Source organism: Pholis gunnellus, assembly GCF_910591455.1.
Source record: "Pholis gunnellus genome assembly, chromosome: 18".
Lineage (NCBI taxonomy): Eukaryota > Metazoa > Chordata > Actinopteri > Perciformes > Pholidae > Pholis > Pholis gunnellus.
In genome coordinates, this window is record NC_136545.1 from 18,088,189 (window position 1) to 18,102,171 (window position 13,983).

Below are 13,983 nucleotides of genomic sequence, written 5' to 3' on the forward strand. Positions count from 1 at the left end.
TAGATTGGTGTAATTGTTGTAATGGTGTATTTTTACTTTTAGGCCTGCTTAAAAAAAACATCTAAATATTTTTACATCACTGAGTATTACAGACACTATTTTGAAAGCCTACTGCAGACTGTACAGTACAATACACATTTGGTCTTGCCTCATCCACCTCTTCGCAGCAATCCGACTACATTTCCCACAAGCCCCTATTACGCACGAAACTTTTGCGTCATGAAAAACATGGCGGATTAGTGTGTTCATGGGGTCCGCTACTTGCTACCCGTCGCCGATAAACGAACGCTTATTTCTCCCAACAAACGACATATTCTTGAACAGGTACGTTGTTAACAGATAAACAACATATGTAGACGTATTTAAATTACAAATGTATTTGTCTCCGGCTCACAGCATTACCAACAGGACGGTCCGAAGTCAGGAAGACACGGATACTATACAAGTGTTATCATGCGAGTTTGAGCTCAGCTTTTTGCGCTTTTTTACTTGTTTTCACCATTATTGACGCATTTCTGCTTTGCATTGGTATGAATGCACCTTATTAGCCGACTTAACCTCTGGTGGTATTCTTTTTCTTTACGGCCAGATTTAAGACTCGGCCAGTGTCAACGTGGCTGGTGCTGTCAGCTGAAAGGATAACGTTAGCTTAGGTCTGCACAAAAAGCCAGTTTCACAAAAGAAGGTATTCTCGCTAACGCTACTACAGCAATAACCGATGGTTTGGTGCATCAAGTACTATGTCGCAGTACTTAACGTTATACTTAAAATACTCATCGTTGAATAAACTCAATCAAAACAGGAGTCCACAGCTTGTTGTGCCTCAGTGCTGATGCAATGATGCTGTAATACTGCCCCACAAACGATGAAACAATGAGAAGTGTTTGTGCTGATGTGATTATGTGTTTGTATTCTAAGGACCGAGCACATGAGTGAGTGTACATGTGGCTCGTTGCATTGAGAGTTTAGCACATTGAAACCCTTACTGCCAAACTGCATTCTGGGAGAAGGTTTGTGTGTTTGCTTTCTATCCTGTATTTAATATTCTGCAGGTATAAGAACAATAATTATTGCAGTCAAATCTGTTATTTGTGTAAAGCACGCAGCCTTGCTCATATCCCTATAAGTAATATTTCCCTTTGAGCTGGATGTAATACCGATGCACCCTCCTGTGTGTTTTCAGGGCGAAATGTTTCGTCGGTCAAGATTTAGTGCTCGGCCCAATGTCGTTAAGGCCGGCAAAACGCCTCAGGAAGCCCCTTCGGCCAATCAGGAGGCCAGTGAGACCCCCAAAGGCGTTGGTGAGAGCAGCGCTGCTGCTGCAGTGACAGACAACCAGTCTGTTGTGACCCCATCAGAAAAGGCTACAGCCGCAGGGTGAGTGTCGAGCATTAAATAGCATGATTGCTACTCGTGTTACGTATAACAAATGTATAACTATTCTCACTACTGTTTAGGGATGGCAATGACCAAAATGGGGAAGGTGCCAGCTCCTCGGCAGCGGTCCAAAGAAGGAAGCGGTTTTCCATCAAGCCCAAAGTGGCCCCAGGCCGCCCCTCCACAGTTGCTCGAATGCAGAAGGCTGTCTCTGAAACTCCGATTGAAGTCCCCGTCTCAGACCTCGAAAAGCCAACTACGTCCAGCCAAACTGGGACTCCAGTCGCCCCTCAGAGACTCCAGTCCCCGAGGAGACGGAGGCCTTCAGAAGAGAGCAAGCAGCCCAAAACGCAACCTAAACCGACCCTCATGCCTTCTGACGGTTCAGAACCTTCAGCTGACTCTGGAACAAATCTGCCGGCGGACAGTGGCAAGGCATTAGAAAGCGCCTCAGACAGTCAAGTCAAAGGAGTTCCTTCCAGACTACCAGATAAAGTCCCTCCTTCTCTGCCAGACAAAGAAGCTATCGAGTTATCAGAGAAAGCCAAGACCCTGGTGTCATCTAAGACTGGGCTTTCTATCTCAGCACCAGCGTTGTCCTTGAGTAGACTCCTGAATGACCCGTCAGACTTGCAGAGGATTGCAAAAGCCCAAAAACTCAGAGATTTGCTCCGACAGGAGATGCATAAAGAAAAGGTAAGCTCGTATTATTCGTAAGTGTACTGCTGCTTTAGTAACACATTTATTAGATACAAACTGTTGGATATATCGTCTTGAGTCATTACATTAAAAGAGTGTTATCATTTGATTTTTGCAGAAACTCAAGAAATCAAACACACGTGCAAAGGAATTTACCTTAGATCCTGCCAAAATGACCATGAGGGACCTTATCCGTTATCTACCGCAGTCCAACCCCATGACGTAAGTGTCTCTGCTGCAACTTAGTCAAGCTTGTGTCACATTTAATCCTTATCTCCACAGAAGATGTGTTCTATTGATTATTCTGGTTCTTATTTTTTGTGGTTCCTTTCTTGTCTTACGCGACTATAATTTGCATTTTTGTTTTCAGCTCGAGTGTAGAAGAATCGGCTCAAGAGAATGAGACTGTGCTCCCACCTTCTCCAGGACAAGAAGTGTAAGTTTATCCCTAAAATCTCATTCCATTATAGTTTTATATGATCATACAAACGATACATACGGCATTAAATTCTTTCTGACTTTCCTTTTTTCATATCCAAACAATTGGGGGTAAAAATACATACGATATTGTTATGTACAACAATTAAATACAACATGGTTTTGTCATTTGAAAAATAAGTTCAAATGATTCAATAACTGCGGGAGCCGTAAAAAGCTGCTGCAGTTATTCATACAAATTTATAGAAAATAATTGTATATTGAAACAAGTACTAATAAAACTGACATTGGCCATCATCAGTGTGCATAATGAAACAATCATGTTGCGTCTATACCAACCCTCTTCCTTCTGCCTGGTGTTTTTTAGATGTAAACCCTGCAGTTCACCGGAGAGAGCGCAGGAACCTGTGGTCCTCCCTAAATTAGGAAGCCCGGGGGAGGTGGATGAGGGGGATGAGGAGGGGGAGGAAGAGGAGGATGAAGACGGCATGATGGTTCCTCAGGTCAAAGTAGCCGAGGATGGCTCGCTGATCATTGATGAAGAGAGGTCAGTGGGCTTCTACGGGTTCTAAAAATGAATGCTTTCATGTTTATCTACTTCCTGTAGCTCGGTTATTGTAGATAAAATGTACCACCTTAGTGTTTTATTACTTTAATAGGAACTGACTAACGGTGTCTACAAAACATCGGTAACTTCCTCCAGAGATGTGCTTTTTCCTCTTAATTTAAACGTTGCTACATTATTGTCATATCCTCTCAAACTGTGTCTCAGCTTGACGGTGGAAGTCCTGCGAGCCAAAGGGCCAAATCCAGCCAACGATCGGGACCCCATCTTTGAGCGTGGCTCCACTACAACTTACTCGAGCTTCAGGAAAGGGACCTATACAAAACCCTGGTCCAGCGAAGGTTCAACCCATATGGATACTACATATAGATAATGAATTATGACGTCTTTACAGCACACATTTTGCTCATGTTGTTTTTTTAACGTCATGGTTGTTTGCTGTGTTCCATCAGAGACGGACATGTTCTTCCTGGCAGTTAGCATGGTGGGGACAGACTTTTCCATGATTTGTCAACTGTTTCCTCTCCGAGCTCGATCCGAGATAAAGGTGAGTGATGAATACAGACACACATGTGTTTATAGAATATGATATGAAGAAGCAACACATTGCTTCACTAAATACACAATGAAAAGCTTGTCTGTATTCATTTTAAACTTTCAGAACAAATTTAAAAAAGAAGAGCGAGAGAATTCCTGGAGGGTCGACAAAGCTTTCCGTAAGTATTCAGACAGTATGTTTAGCTAGTTGTATATAATATTAAGTGATTAGTGAGTGACCAATGTTCTTTGTGCAATCTCTGTGTAATTTTCATTGACCATTACTTTGTAGGAGAGAGGCGCAAACTGGACATAGAATATTTTTCTAAGCTACTAGAGAAGATTCTGGAAGTTCAGAAAACCAGGAAGAAGCTGAAGTCACTGGCTGGGAAGAACTCACCCAAGAACACCATGAGAAAGGCAAAAGGTAACCATGTCCTTCCGTGCGTGAGTCTCAGTGAGTTGTGTGTTATTGCCTCATAGCGTGTTATTCTAGGGTCGAGATTTAACAACTGCTCGCCTTGAGTTCAACAGTCCTTGTGTGTTTGAATTCCTTCAGCAGGCAAAAAAGCTGCAAGGAAGCTGAGTGTTGTGGAGGAGGAAGATGAGGAAGAGCAGAAGGTAATTGCTGCCTTGGAGGAGGAGGGGGAGAAAGAGAACGAGGACCTCTGTAACGAGGGAGGAACTGATGACGTTAAGCCTAAGAAGAAACGTAAACGAAAGAACAGAGAGGAGGCCTTGACTGAGGAACCAAATGACAAGAAAAACAAAACGGGTGAAAAGAGCAACGAACAAGGTACAGGAGCATTCAGTTCATTTATTATTTAACATTTCTGGATGACAATTGGTGGATTTATTAATGTAGGTTATCAAATAGTTTCTAGAAAAGTACTGCATATGATCCTCGGGAAAGTAATACTTCAACTTGTTGCTTTTATATACTCAGATGAGGCCTACATACCTGGAGACTCTGAGGCAGCACTTCCTGAAGACTGTCCAACATCAGACATGTAATTAAACTTGAAAAATTCTGTTTTAAAGAGAGAACATTTCGCATCTTCGTTTGACGCGAACACTCTTTTTTTTTTGTCGTAATATTCAGATCTGAAAAGACCGAGAGTGTGAATGAAGCCAAGGACGCCAAAATCAAGCCAGCTAAACTCTCACGAGGCCGAGGCCCAAAACCACTACTGCCTCTGGGCCGGAAGTGGGGTAAAAAGCCCCCGCCACCCTCCACAAAGACCAACGACACCGCGTCCGATAAAGGGGAGGAGAGTGTAATTGACGGAGGTGCTGAAGACCAGGTTATTATTTCTTTCTTTTCACAGTCATCAGATATTTCTAAACATTATTACTCTGACTTACTGAAAGCTATGCAAACTTTTCAGGTAAATAAAGATGCCTCACCTTTAAGTCAAGCGGATAACAAGAAGTCAGCAAATGATGACTCTGAAGAAGAGGATGCCACCGTTCAACCTCCGAGGCCTACCAGGTACAGCATTTCATGTTTTCATGACATGATTTTAACACTGCAGCAGAAACATTCCTATCCCCTCCCAAAAAAATGACTGTGGATGTATTAGTATTGGAGCATTTCATCTTCATCAGTGTGTGTTTGTGTTTTATAGGTATGGGAGATTGCCTAAACCCATCAAGCTCTTGAATTATCCCGCCAAAGAGGCTGCATCTGAAGCAACTCCTGCCTCACCTGAGGGGTCCGCCGCTTCTGCTGCCAGGCCTAAACCCAAATGCACAGCCAAGAGGGGAAGATTATCAAAGCTACAATCATCCCAAGAGTCCAAAAAGCCTAAACTAGTCACCCTCAGGGCTTCTCAGTCAGACTACAGTGATGATGAGGAGGAACAGCAGCGAAAAGAAGAAGATGTGGAGGAGGAGGAGGAGGAGGAGCCCGCTGTATGTAGCTCCAGTAAGGACAGCACTGCCCCTGTCTTTGTGCCTGCCGGCCTGCGCTCCCCGCGGCCTGTGATTTCAGTAGTGGAGGAGACAATGGAGGAGGTATGTGAAACTGTTTCCTATCATGCCGTGCACAGATGCACACCATCCATTCATTTACATTCATTTTTTTTACTTAAGTCTTTTGTGTTTTTCGCATTAGTTTTTCTTTGTGCATGGTTTTTCGTTTTTCATTCCATAATTCAAACCCTCCACTCTGACCCCCCCCCCCCCCCCCCCCCATCTCACACGTAGCTTGATATCTTGGCCAATATGCCTGATGTGTTCGGCATTTCCCAAGATGCACTGTGCCCTGAGGCCTCTTGCGAGCGGGCACATAATGAGACAGGCACAGCTGAACCCTGTGACCATCAGTTGGACCTGCTTGTTGTAAGTGTTTAATGCCGAAAATATAGTACAAGGGAAATTAAATCATTAACCCCAATTACACTGATTTAATATAACATGTCAAAGCTCTGATGTGATCTATCCACAGCTAAAGGGCCAACATTGATCAAGTGCCTTATCATTTTCTTCAAATATCTCCCTCTTTTAAGTTTTAGTGCATGTATTTGGTTTGTGGTCTGATCACACACTTGTATTGTGACTTAGCTAATTTAAATGAAAAAAGACAGTCGTTTAGTTAAGGCAATGTTGCATGCTGTTTGCATGCATGAGCTCAAAGCAACCTTTTTGGTGTCCAGATGTAAACAACTGACAAAAGACGTAGACTGAACATTTCAAAGAAGTGTAACTGGGGCTTCTGTAATACAGGTTTTCCATATACAGCTCATGTTTTAGTTTAGCCTACAGGGGAAGTTTTTTTTACGTGACTTACAATATATTTGTTTCCCTTCCAGGATGTGATAGACCTCCTTTCTTCAGACCCCACAGAAGGTATGTTAAAGAGATATTCTGAGTAGCTCCCAGTGGCCTCTATAATTATATGGTCTCAAAGTCTCATACATTCTTTTTTTTTGTGGTGTTTTTGTTTTAGTATCTGAGGCCGAGAGCTACAAGGAGGCCGCTCAAACCCTGTTGACCATCGGCAACCTGGCTACCCTCCCAGAGCCAGCGCAGAATCAAATAGCCATTCAAGATCATAAAACAGGTTAGAGACGCAGAGGCCAAAATGATTGCATTCCTTTCAGATCAAATTACAGTGAATTTAAAATGTGCCATTATGTTTAATTGCAGGGACAACTTTAGCCGATGTGAATGAAACCAGCCAACACCTGGAAGAAGAGACTGCATCAAAGGCTGCTGTACTTGAGGAAGACAGCGTCGCTCCTCTTATGTCTGCAGCTTCTGATCATGGAGTAAAAGAAACATCAGAAGCTGTTACCATTGTGGAGCTACTAAACAGCACAACAGACAACGATGACATTTCCGTTATTGAATCCACTGATCAGAGGACTGGTTCTGATATGGACCCAACCTCTCAAATGCAAAGTCCAGAGAGCTCAAAGAAAAATTCTCCACAGACCAAGAAAGGACGCACATCCAAGGTGAAACCAAAACCTAACCTTGGCCAAGCCTCAAGGACCACTCCGTCAAAATCCCAACCAGGGACATCAACATTAAGGAGAGCTGAGAAGAGCCACACAGTTGCTCCTGAGCTTACTCAAACCACAGAGACACTATCGTCTGCAGAGGAAACCCCTAAGATAGCAGATTGTAGTAAAAACATGTTAAAAGATGAAGTTTCTTATATTGAAGTCAAAAGTACAGAAGAGCCATCGGGCAGTCAGAAGAGGTCTGTTGGTGAAGGACAATCCCACGCAGCAACATCACATCAGAGTGCATCAGAAAACCAGAGTCACTACTTCTCTGAAGCCCAGTTGGAACCCAGTTTGGAACAGGCAACCGGAGACTCACGGTCAACATCTGGGTCCACAGATGAAGTGCTGATGTCTCATGTTGGCACAATTGAAAGTATTTGTAATAATCAGGTAACATCTGACCCAGCAGTCACAGATCCCCAGACTGGACAAGGGTCAAACATAGATTCAGCCCCAGTCCAGGAGAGCAGCGACCATCCTGCTCCATGTGTCACAGCTGTAGAGGAGTTACCTGTCAGTCAGAGAGAAGAGAGTGAAGTGGGATCTACTCACCAGACCAGGATGAGTCGATTCCAGAAAGTCAAGCCCAAAGTCAACTTAGCACAAACATCAAGAACCGGGCGTTCTAAACCTCAAACTACAAAAGTCACCGTAGTGAAAGACTCCAACACAGCTCCAAACCCCAAGTTCCATGAAAAAACAATAGCAGAGGTGGAAACTGAGCCAACTAATTCAGATTTGATACCACTGGTGGATTTAGGGACTACTCTCACAGCCACAGAAGAACTGTCTACAACTGAGGAGAAAAAGACAGACGCTGAAGTTGTTGGTCAGGTAGAATCAGATGCAGTGACATCACATCAGAGTGTCTCAGAAAACCAGAATGTTTCTAAAGCCCAGTTTACACCAAGGAGGGAACAGGCCACAAGAGATACAATGCCCATATTGGAGTCCCTAGATGAGAAACTGATGGCTAATTTTGGGGCAGCTGAGAGTAGCTGTAACGATCCACAGTTGACATCCGACTCAGCAGTCACAGAACCCCAGACTGGACAAGGGTCAAACATAGACTCAGCCCCAGTCCAAGAGAGCAGCGACCATCCTGCTCCATGTGTCACAGCTGTAGAGGAGTTACCTGCCAGTCAGAGAGAAGAGAGAGAAGTTACATCTACTTGCCAGTCTGTGAGACGTCGATTTCAAAAAGTCCAACCCAAACCCAACTTACCACAGACGTCAAGAACTGCGAGGTCTAAAGCTGATACCACAAACGCCCCCGTCACACCCATACAGCATGCGGACACACCCTCCAGCCAGACTTCAAGGCCTGAATCCACTGATAACACAACAGCAATGGAAGAGGCTCACCCAATTTGCAGTACCACCCCTCCTGAAAAACCAAGCCAAAGTACCAGCACTGCTTCAGTGCCAGAACCATCAATGGAATTATGCTCTCCTCATAAAACCATAGAGGGAATGTCTTCAGCTGAAGAGCAAAAGACGGATGCTGGACGTGGACTTGACTCAAACTCAAAGGGCTCAGAACAAAATGTTCCTCAAAGAAGGCCACGCTTTCCTAAGGTCAAACCCAATTTAGGATCGTCCCCAAGAACGACACGCGCAAAACAGCAGTCAAGTGACACCAGTAAACCCCCAGAACAGTGCCACATGGACGCCTCTTTAACCTCACAACAGCCTGCGGACAACAACAATGCACAAACAGAGCAGGACCTCACAGGGAGAGACGACAAGCACTTGACATCAACACGTTGTTCATTAGGTACAGAACCTTTCAGCTCAACAAAGTTAGCACCTGCAGAGTCAGAGAAGACACTAGACGGCACAAATGATAATGTGGTGGCTGTACCTGTCTCACAATGGGACCGCAAACGGGACATGTCCATTAGAGCTACAGAGTCAAATACCCAACCAACAGATGATACAGCACTCCCCACTAAGACGCAGTCCACAGTCGATCCAAAAGAAAGCTCTCAGCAGCCACTTCCAGAGAATGACTGTGAGGCACAGAGTCCAGATGCAGTCCAACAATGTTCTGAAGGGAATCAAACAGCTGCCCAGAAGTAAGACATTAAACCATATTGTCCTGATTCTGTCCTCAAAAAGACAATATAAATACTGTTGTCATGTCTCATTTACAGCCTAATATTTTAAATGAATTATTGTAACAGAGTGTGTTTTCCACTTAAAGCACTGATGGTAATCAGTCGGAGCCAACCGACTCCCCCTCAAGAACAGCTCCACAGACTCGTAGAGGCCGGCTTATTAAACCCAAACCCAGACTGGTTCGCAGCAGCCGACCTCCACAACCCCGACAAGTTCAGAATACAAAACAAGCAGAAAAAGGTTTGACTCCTTTTTTAGAATGAAAGTTCCCGAACCTGAGAGAATACTGAGCAGCTCTTCAGAATCACTGCCATCTATGACCCTACAGTACCCGTGTTGATCGCTAATGGTTCTTTTTTTCCACCGCTTGTGGTGCTTGCTCAGAAGGTGAGGATGCTTCAGTTTGTCACAAACTTGTGTCTGAACTCCGACCTGACATCCCAGAGCCAGCAGAGGGAGCTGTTGAACAATGCAGTAACCAAAACTCCTCTCCAAAGGATTCTGGGTCCTCGCTGGGCAGCTTGACACAAGTTATTGACAATTGTACTCGGGTAAGATATTGTTAAATATTTTTAGGAGTGTATCTTGTGAGCATTACATGTATGATGTTGTGTTAAGCTCGTTAGTAGTTGGCCATGGCTAGATATGTAACAACATGTTTATAACACATAGCAATATGTTGTTTTTTTTTACCATGTGCCCAATAACCACCAAGTTTATATTGTATGGAAGTGATTCCCAACCATCGTTAATTGTACACCAGGTACACTTCTGCAGTTGCCAGTGGGTGTGTGAAAAGATTGAGTCAGCTTTAACAACAGAACATTACATGCAGTCGAATGAAAGTAATGGATAAGTGGTGGAAGGCATAGGCACTCCTATGTGGTACGAGTTTGGGAACACCTGCTGTTGAGTCCCAACACAACTAGTACACCCAGTCATTGCACTGATTAAGGCGTCTTTCGCTAAGGCAGTTTTTCTCAAGCATGTTCTGCCTGAAATGTGTCTCATTTCTCTCCCTTCACAATTACAGGATGCATCAACATCAAATACAGACGAGACCCAAAATCCTCCAAGTCTCTCAATAGTTCCAGAGAGTAAGTCATATTTCAGCTGATTTTTGTCCTGTGAGTTATTTAAAGTATATGCACCGAGGTTTTTACGTAAAACTTCTCTCACTTTCATTCTCAGTGCTGTCACAGCAGGAGCCTTCAGATCCAGATGAACCGTTCTTCATCCTCTCTCTGACTGAGATCCCAGTCTGCCCGTTAAGCGAGGCGGTGGACAGTGTGCCTGAACCCCTCCCTTATCTTCCTGTAACTGATGCGTCAATAGAGCAACAAAGGTCAGTGCCTGCCTTTTTATCAGAGGGTCATCCCGTTCATTTCTTTTTTTTGTCTGATTCTACAACTTTCCTCGCTCCTCATCAGCGTTCCTGGAGAGAGTTCGACAGCTGCAGGAGAAGGGCTTCTCTCTGTGCCTGCATCCCTGGAGGACAGTGGTGAGACGGGCCGCCTCGTCAGTGTACAGGATATTGGGCCTAACCCAGCTGCACATGTGGTAAGTGAAGTTGTAAGAAACCGTGTGTAGCTGCAATCTGATAAAATGTCTGCATTTTTATTTACGTTTTGTTTTTCTCAGACACAACAGGATTGGATCATGGAGAATCCAGTGGAGCCACACGGTAGAGTGATTGTGTTACACTGTCATTTATGTAAACTAATGATTGATGTCATAATACTAATAGTAAGTGTTGATTGTTTGTGTTTGTGGAACAGAGAGTACTACAGTCCATCCATCTAAATTACCAGAGACTCTAGAGAATAATGATAAGACGGAAATTCCTCCTATTAAACCTGATGGACTGATGGGCACTAGAAGAAGAGGTATGCAGGACATAAATACTTAATTATCACATGCACTCTCAGCAAATTGAGCAATTCTTTCTCATCATGTACACGTTTGTCTTATAATCAGGCAAAGTGCAGGTTAAGCCCAAGACTTCAAAGAGGAAACAAGCCAGCAAGACCCTCGCTACCGAGCACTCAGAGCTTCCTGGGCCTTCTCTGCAGCCAAAAGCATTTGATGACGTTGTCACTGAGCCACAGAAAGGAAGTGGTGATCATGTAGATGCTGAAAGGGAGACTCTGACAGGTGGGGACCACCCTGAGGATAGCAGCTCAGAAGCACAAACTACTCGGACTCGGGTGACTAGAAGTCGGAATAGGTGAGAAAAATCGGTTAAAGAAATCCTTCATTGAAATGTTGCTCCTGTTTAAACTTCTTAACTAATACCATTAATTGGTTAAATATTTATTGTAGGTTAAGGATTAAACGGTGATCTCTAGAAAACAGTGAGAACCCTGTTAAATGTTAAGTCCTTTTTATTTTCCAATACCTGACAGAAAACCCAAAGGCTTCCCCCCAATCATTTCTGAGACAAACGACACGGCCCCCGCAAGCGACTCTCCACCTGGAAAAGCAGCTTCCAAGGGCCCGAAGCTCAGAACTCCTCGTGCAGCTGGACAACGATCTACGCCGGCGCCTGTAGCCTCAACATCATGTGACGTCGCTCCCACACGCAGTGCGACACAGCCGACAGAAGACACCCACTCAACGTCCTTTGCCACTTCACCGACGCAGACAGAGGTGGACGTCGAACAGACCTCTGAGCACAGCCGAGTCACAACTCCCAACACTTCTCTGTGTCCAGCTGAGGTAAGGAGGGAACAAGTGGAATTCCTATTCACCCACATGGAGTTGATCACAGCTGATTCTTTGTTCTTCTTTGTTGCAGGTTTCAGCTTCTCAGCCGAGTGTCTCCGTGGAGAGCAGCTCTGTAGAGGAGCCCACCAGTGTGTCTCAGTACTTCTTATGTGACATTTTTACAGAAGTGGAAGAGGGATGAAAGCTGTAGAGAGGTGGAGTGAACTGGTTTGCCTTTTATACAATTGTTAAGTTATGTCTGTAGGTTAATTTGTGACCAAAAGACTGTTTTGTTTTTGTTGTTGTTGCTTTCAGTTGTAATTAAGGGAAGATAAACTTATACTTTCACAAGCACTTTGTATATATTTAGTAGTTTCCATTTAGTGAAATACCTTTTTTTTTATTTTATGAACAAACGATGTACACATTAATAACCAAAACACTGGTGAATCACTTGATTCAAAGAGGCGGAAGCATTTCCCCAATTATTCATTATGTTGAAATCCTCAGATTCCCTTATTTGGTTATTAAATACCTAATATTAAATATTGTATAATAGCAAATAGGGTTTTTGGATCTTTTTCTTTTCCATATCTGTTCCGTTTTAATACCGACAGCAACACCAGTCTCAGGAAAACGTATTCAAACGACGATATGTATTTTTGTGCTAAGTTTTGTTTGTATTTGAGAAAAAGCAATGTCTTAAAATTGGCTTTTATTAAGAAAACCGATTTAATTTATTTATATTGCATCGTTATATCTTGTAAATGCACCCCAAATACAGAGCAGAAGAAGTCAAACTCTATTTAAGGAAAATGTTCTATCAGCTAGCTTTCATTGAGACGTTTCCTTGTGCTGTATATAGTGTTCAGTTCAGTGTTCAAAGAGGTCCTTGTACAGATTCACAGCATTCATATTACTATGTTTGATACTTGAAACCAAAACACATCATGTGTTCTCTTCCTGAAATGTTTCATCGGTTTATTAAAAGTAAAACATGGAACTCTGTAAGATATTAATAAAATGTATTCTTCCACCACCGCTTGATTCAGTCTTTTATCTCTACTTTGCTAGTCCTTGTGCCTCTGTGCCGGCGGTAGCCGTGGCTGCAGGGATTGTGTTTTCGGGTTGTCCGTCTGTCCGATCCATATTTAGGAACGCGATAACTCGGGAACGCCTGGAGTGAATTTCTTCAAATGTGGCGCAAACATCCAGCTGGACCCAAAGATGGACTGATCAGATTTTGGTGGTGAAAGGACAAGGTCACTGACCTCAAGACTTATTTTTGACCGTAGCTCAAGAATTTATATGCTAAATGTAACATTTTCACACAAATGTCTGTTTTTTAATTTATGTACAGATTCATAGAAACTCTAGTATTGTATGTCTTTGTAGCATTACATTATTTTATTACAATTAGCTTGTATTGAATATTAAACTTTGGTTGTTTTTTAGCCTAAATAATTGTCTGCTTTTAATTAATGTGTTTTGATACTGTAAATATATAGCATTCTTGTGAATCACTATTTAGGAATTCATGAGTGCATGTGATACAGCTACTGCGTAATAGAAGGCTTGAGTCTCTAATCCCTCATACTGCAACCTCTTGTAGTGAGGCTTAAGACTGTTTTGATCTCTCTGTTGAGTAACTGACTGCTCTGTCCGCAGGTCCACTCCAACACTCGGTCAGTCAGCTGTGAGATTAGTTGCTCCACTCACTTAACTGACTGCACAGAGACTGCAGCAGACCTCTGAGGCACTGCAGAGAGGGAACATGAGCGAAAACACCCAGGTAAGTGAGGGGAGTTTAGTTTTTTTTATTTACAAAATGTACCAAATATACCTTTTTTATTTTACATAGTGGTGCCTTCAGATTATACTAATCTTGAATGATCGGTGGTTCGTTAACAAATGTACTTTGTCATCTACATTTTTCACACAAACGCTGCGTAAAGTCAATCAACAGTTTCCAGTCTGCTCTTCATGCTATTTGAAAGGTATTGTAATATGGCACAAATGAACGAT

The 13,983-nt window shown here is 43.2% G+C and overlaps 1 protein-coding gene across 1 annotated transcript; it reads left to right on the plus strand.

Moving 5' to 3' along the window:
- The first annotated feature begins 231 nt into the window (after positions 1-231).
- On the plus strand, positions 232-12,992 carry LOC306710666 (uncharacterized protein). The gene is made up of 29 exons (XM_079179308.1): positions 232-324; positions 1,184-1,377; positions 1,458-2,073; positions 2,195-2,298; positions 2,447-2,512; positions 2,882-3,061; positions 3,287-3,420; positions 3,532-3,626; positions 3,741-3,795; positions 3,909-4,043; positions 4,176-4,412; positions 4,563-4,626; positions 4,719-4,920; positions 5,005-5,108; positions 5,245-5,632; positions 5,825-5,959; positions 6,430-6,466; positions 6,567-6,680; positions 6,767-9,209; positions 9,338-9,492; positions 9,637-9,803; positions 10,286-10,349; positions 10,444-10,597; positions 10,683-10,812; positions 10,894-10,936; positions 11,031-11,138; positions 11,230-11,479; positions 11,658-11,970; positions 12,050-12,992. The coding sequence occupies exons 2-29, from the start codon at positions 1,190-1,192 to the stop codon at positions 12,158-12,160; spliced, it is 6,792 nt and encodes a 2,263-aa protein (XP_079035434.1). The 5' UTR covers positions 232-324; positions 1,184-1,189; the 3' UTR covers positions 12,161-12,992.
- Positions 12,993-13,983: the final 991 nt, after the last annotated feature.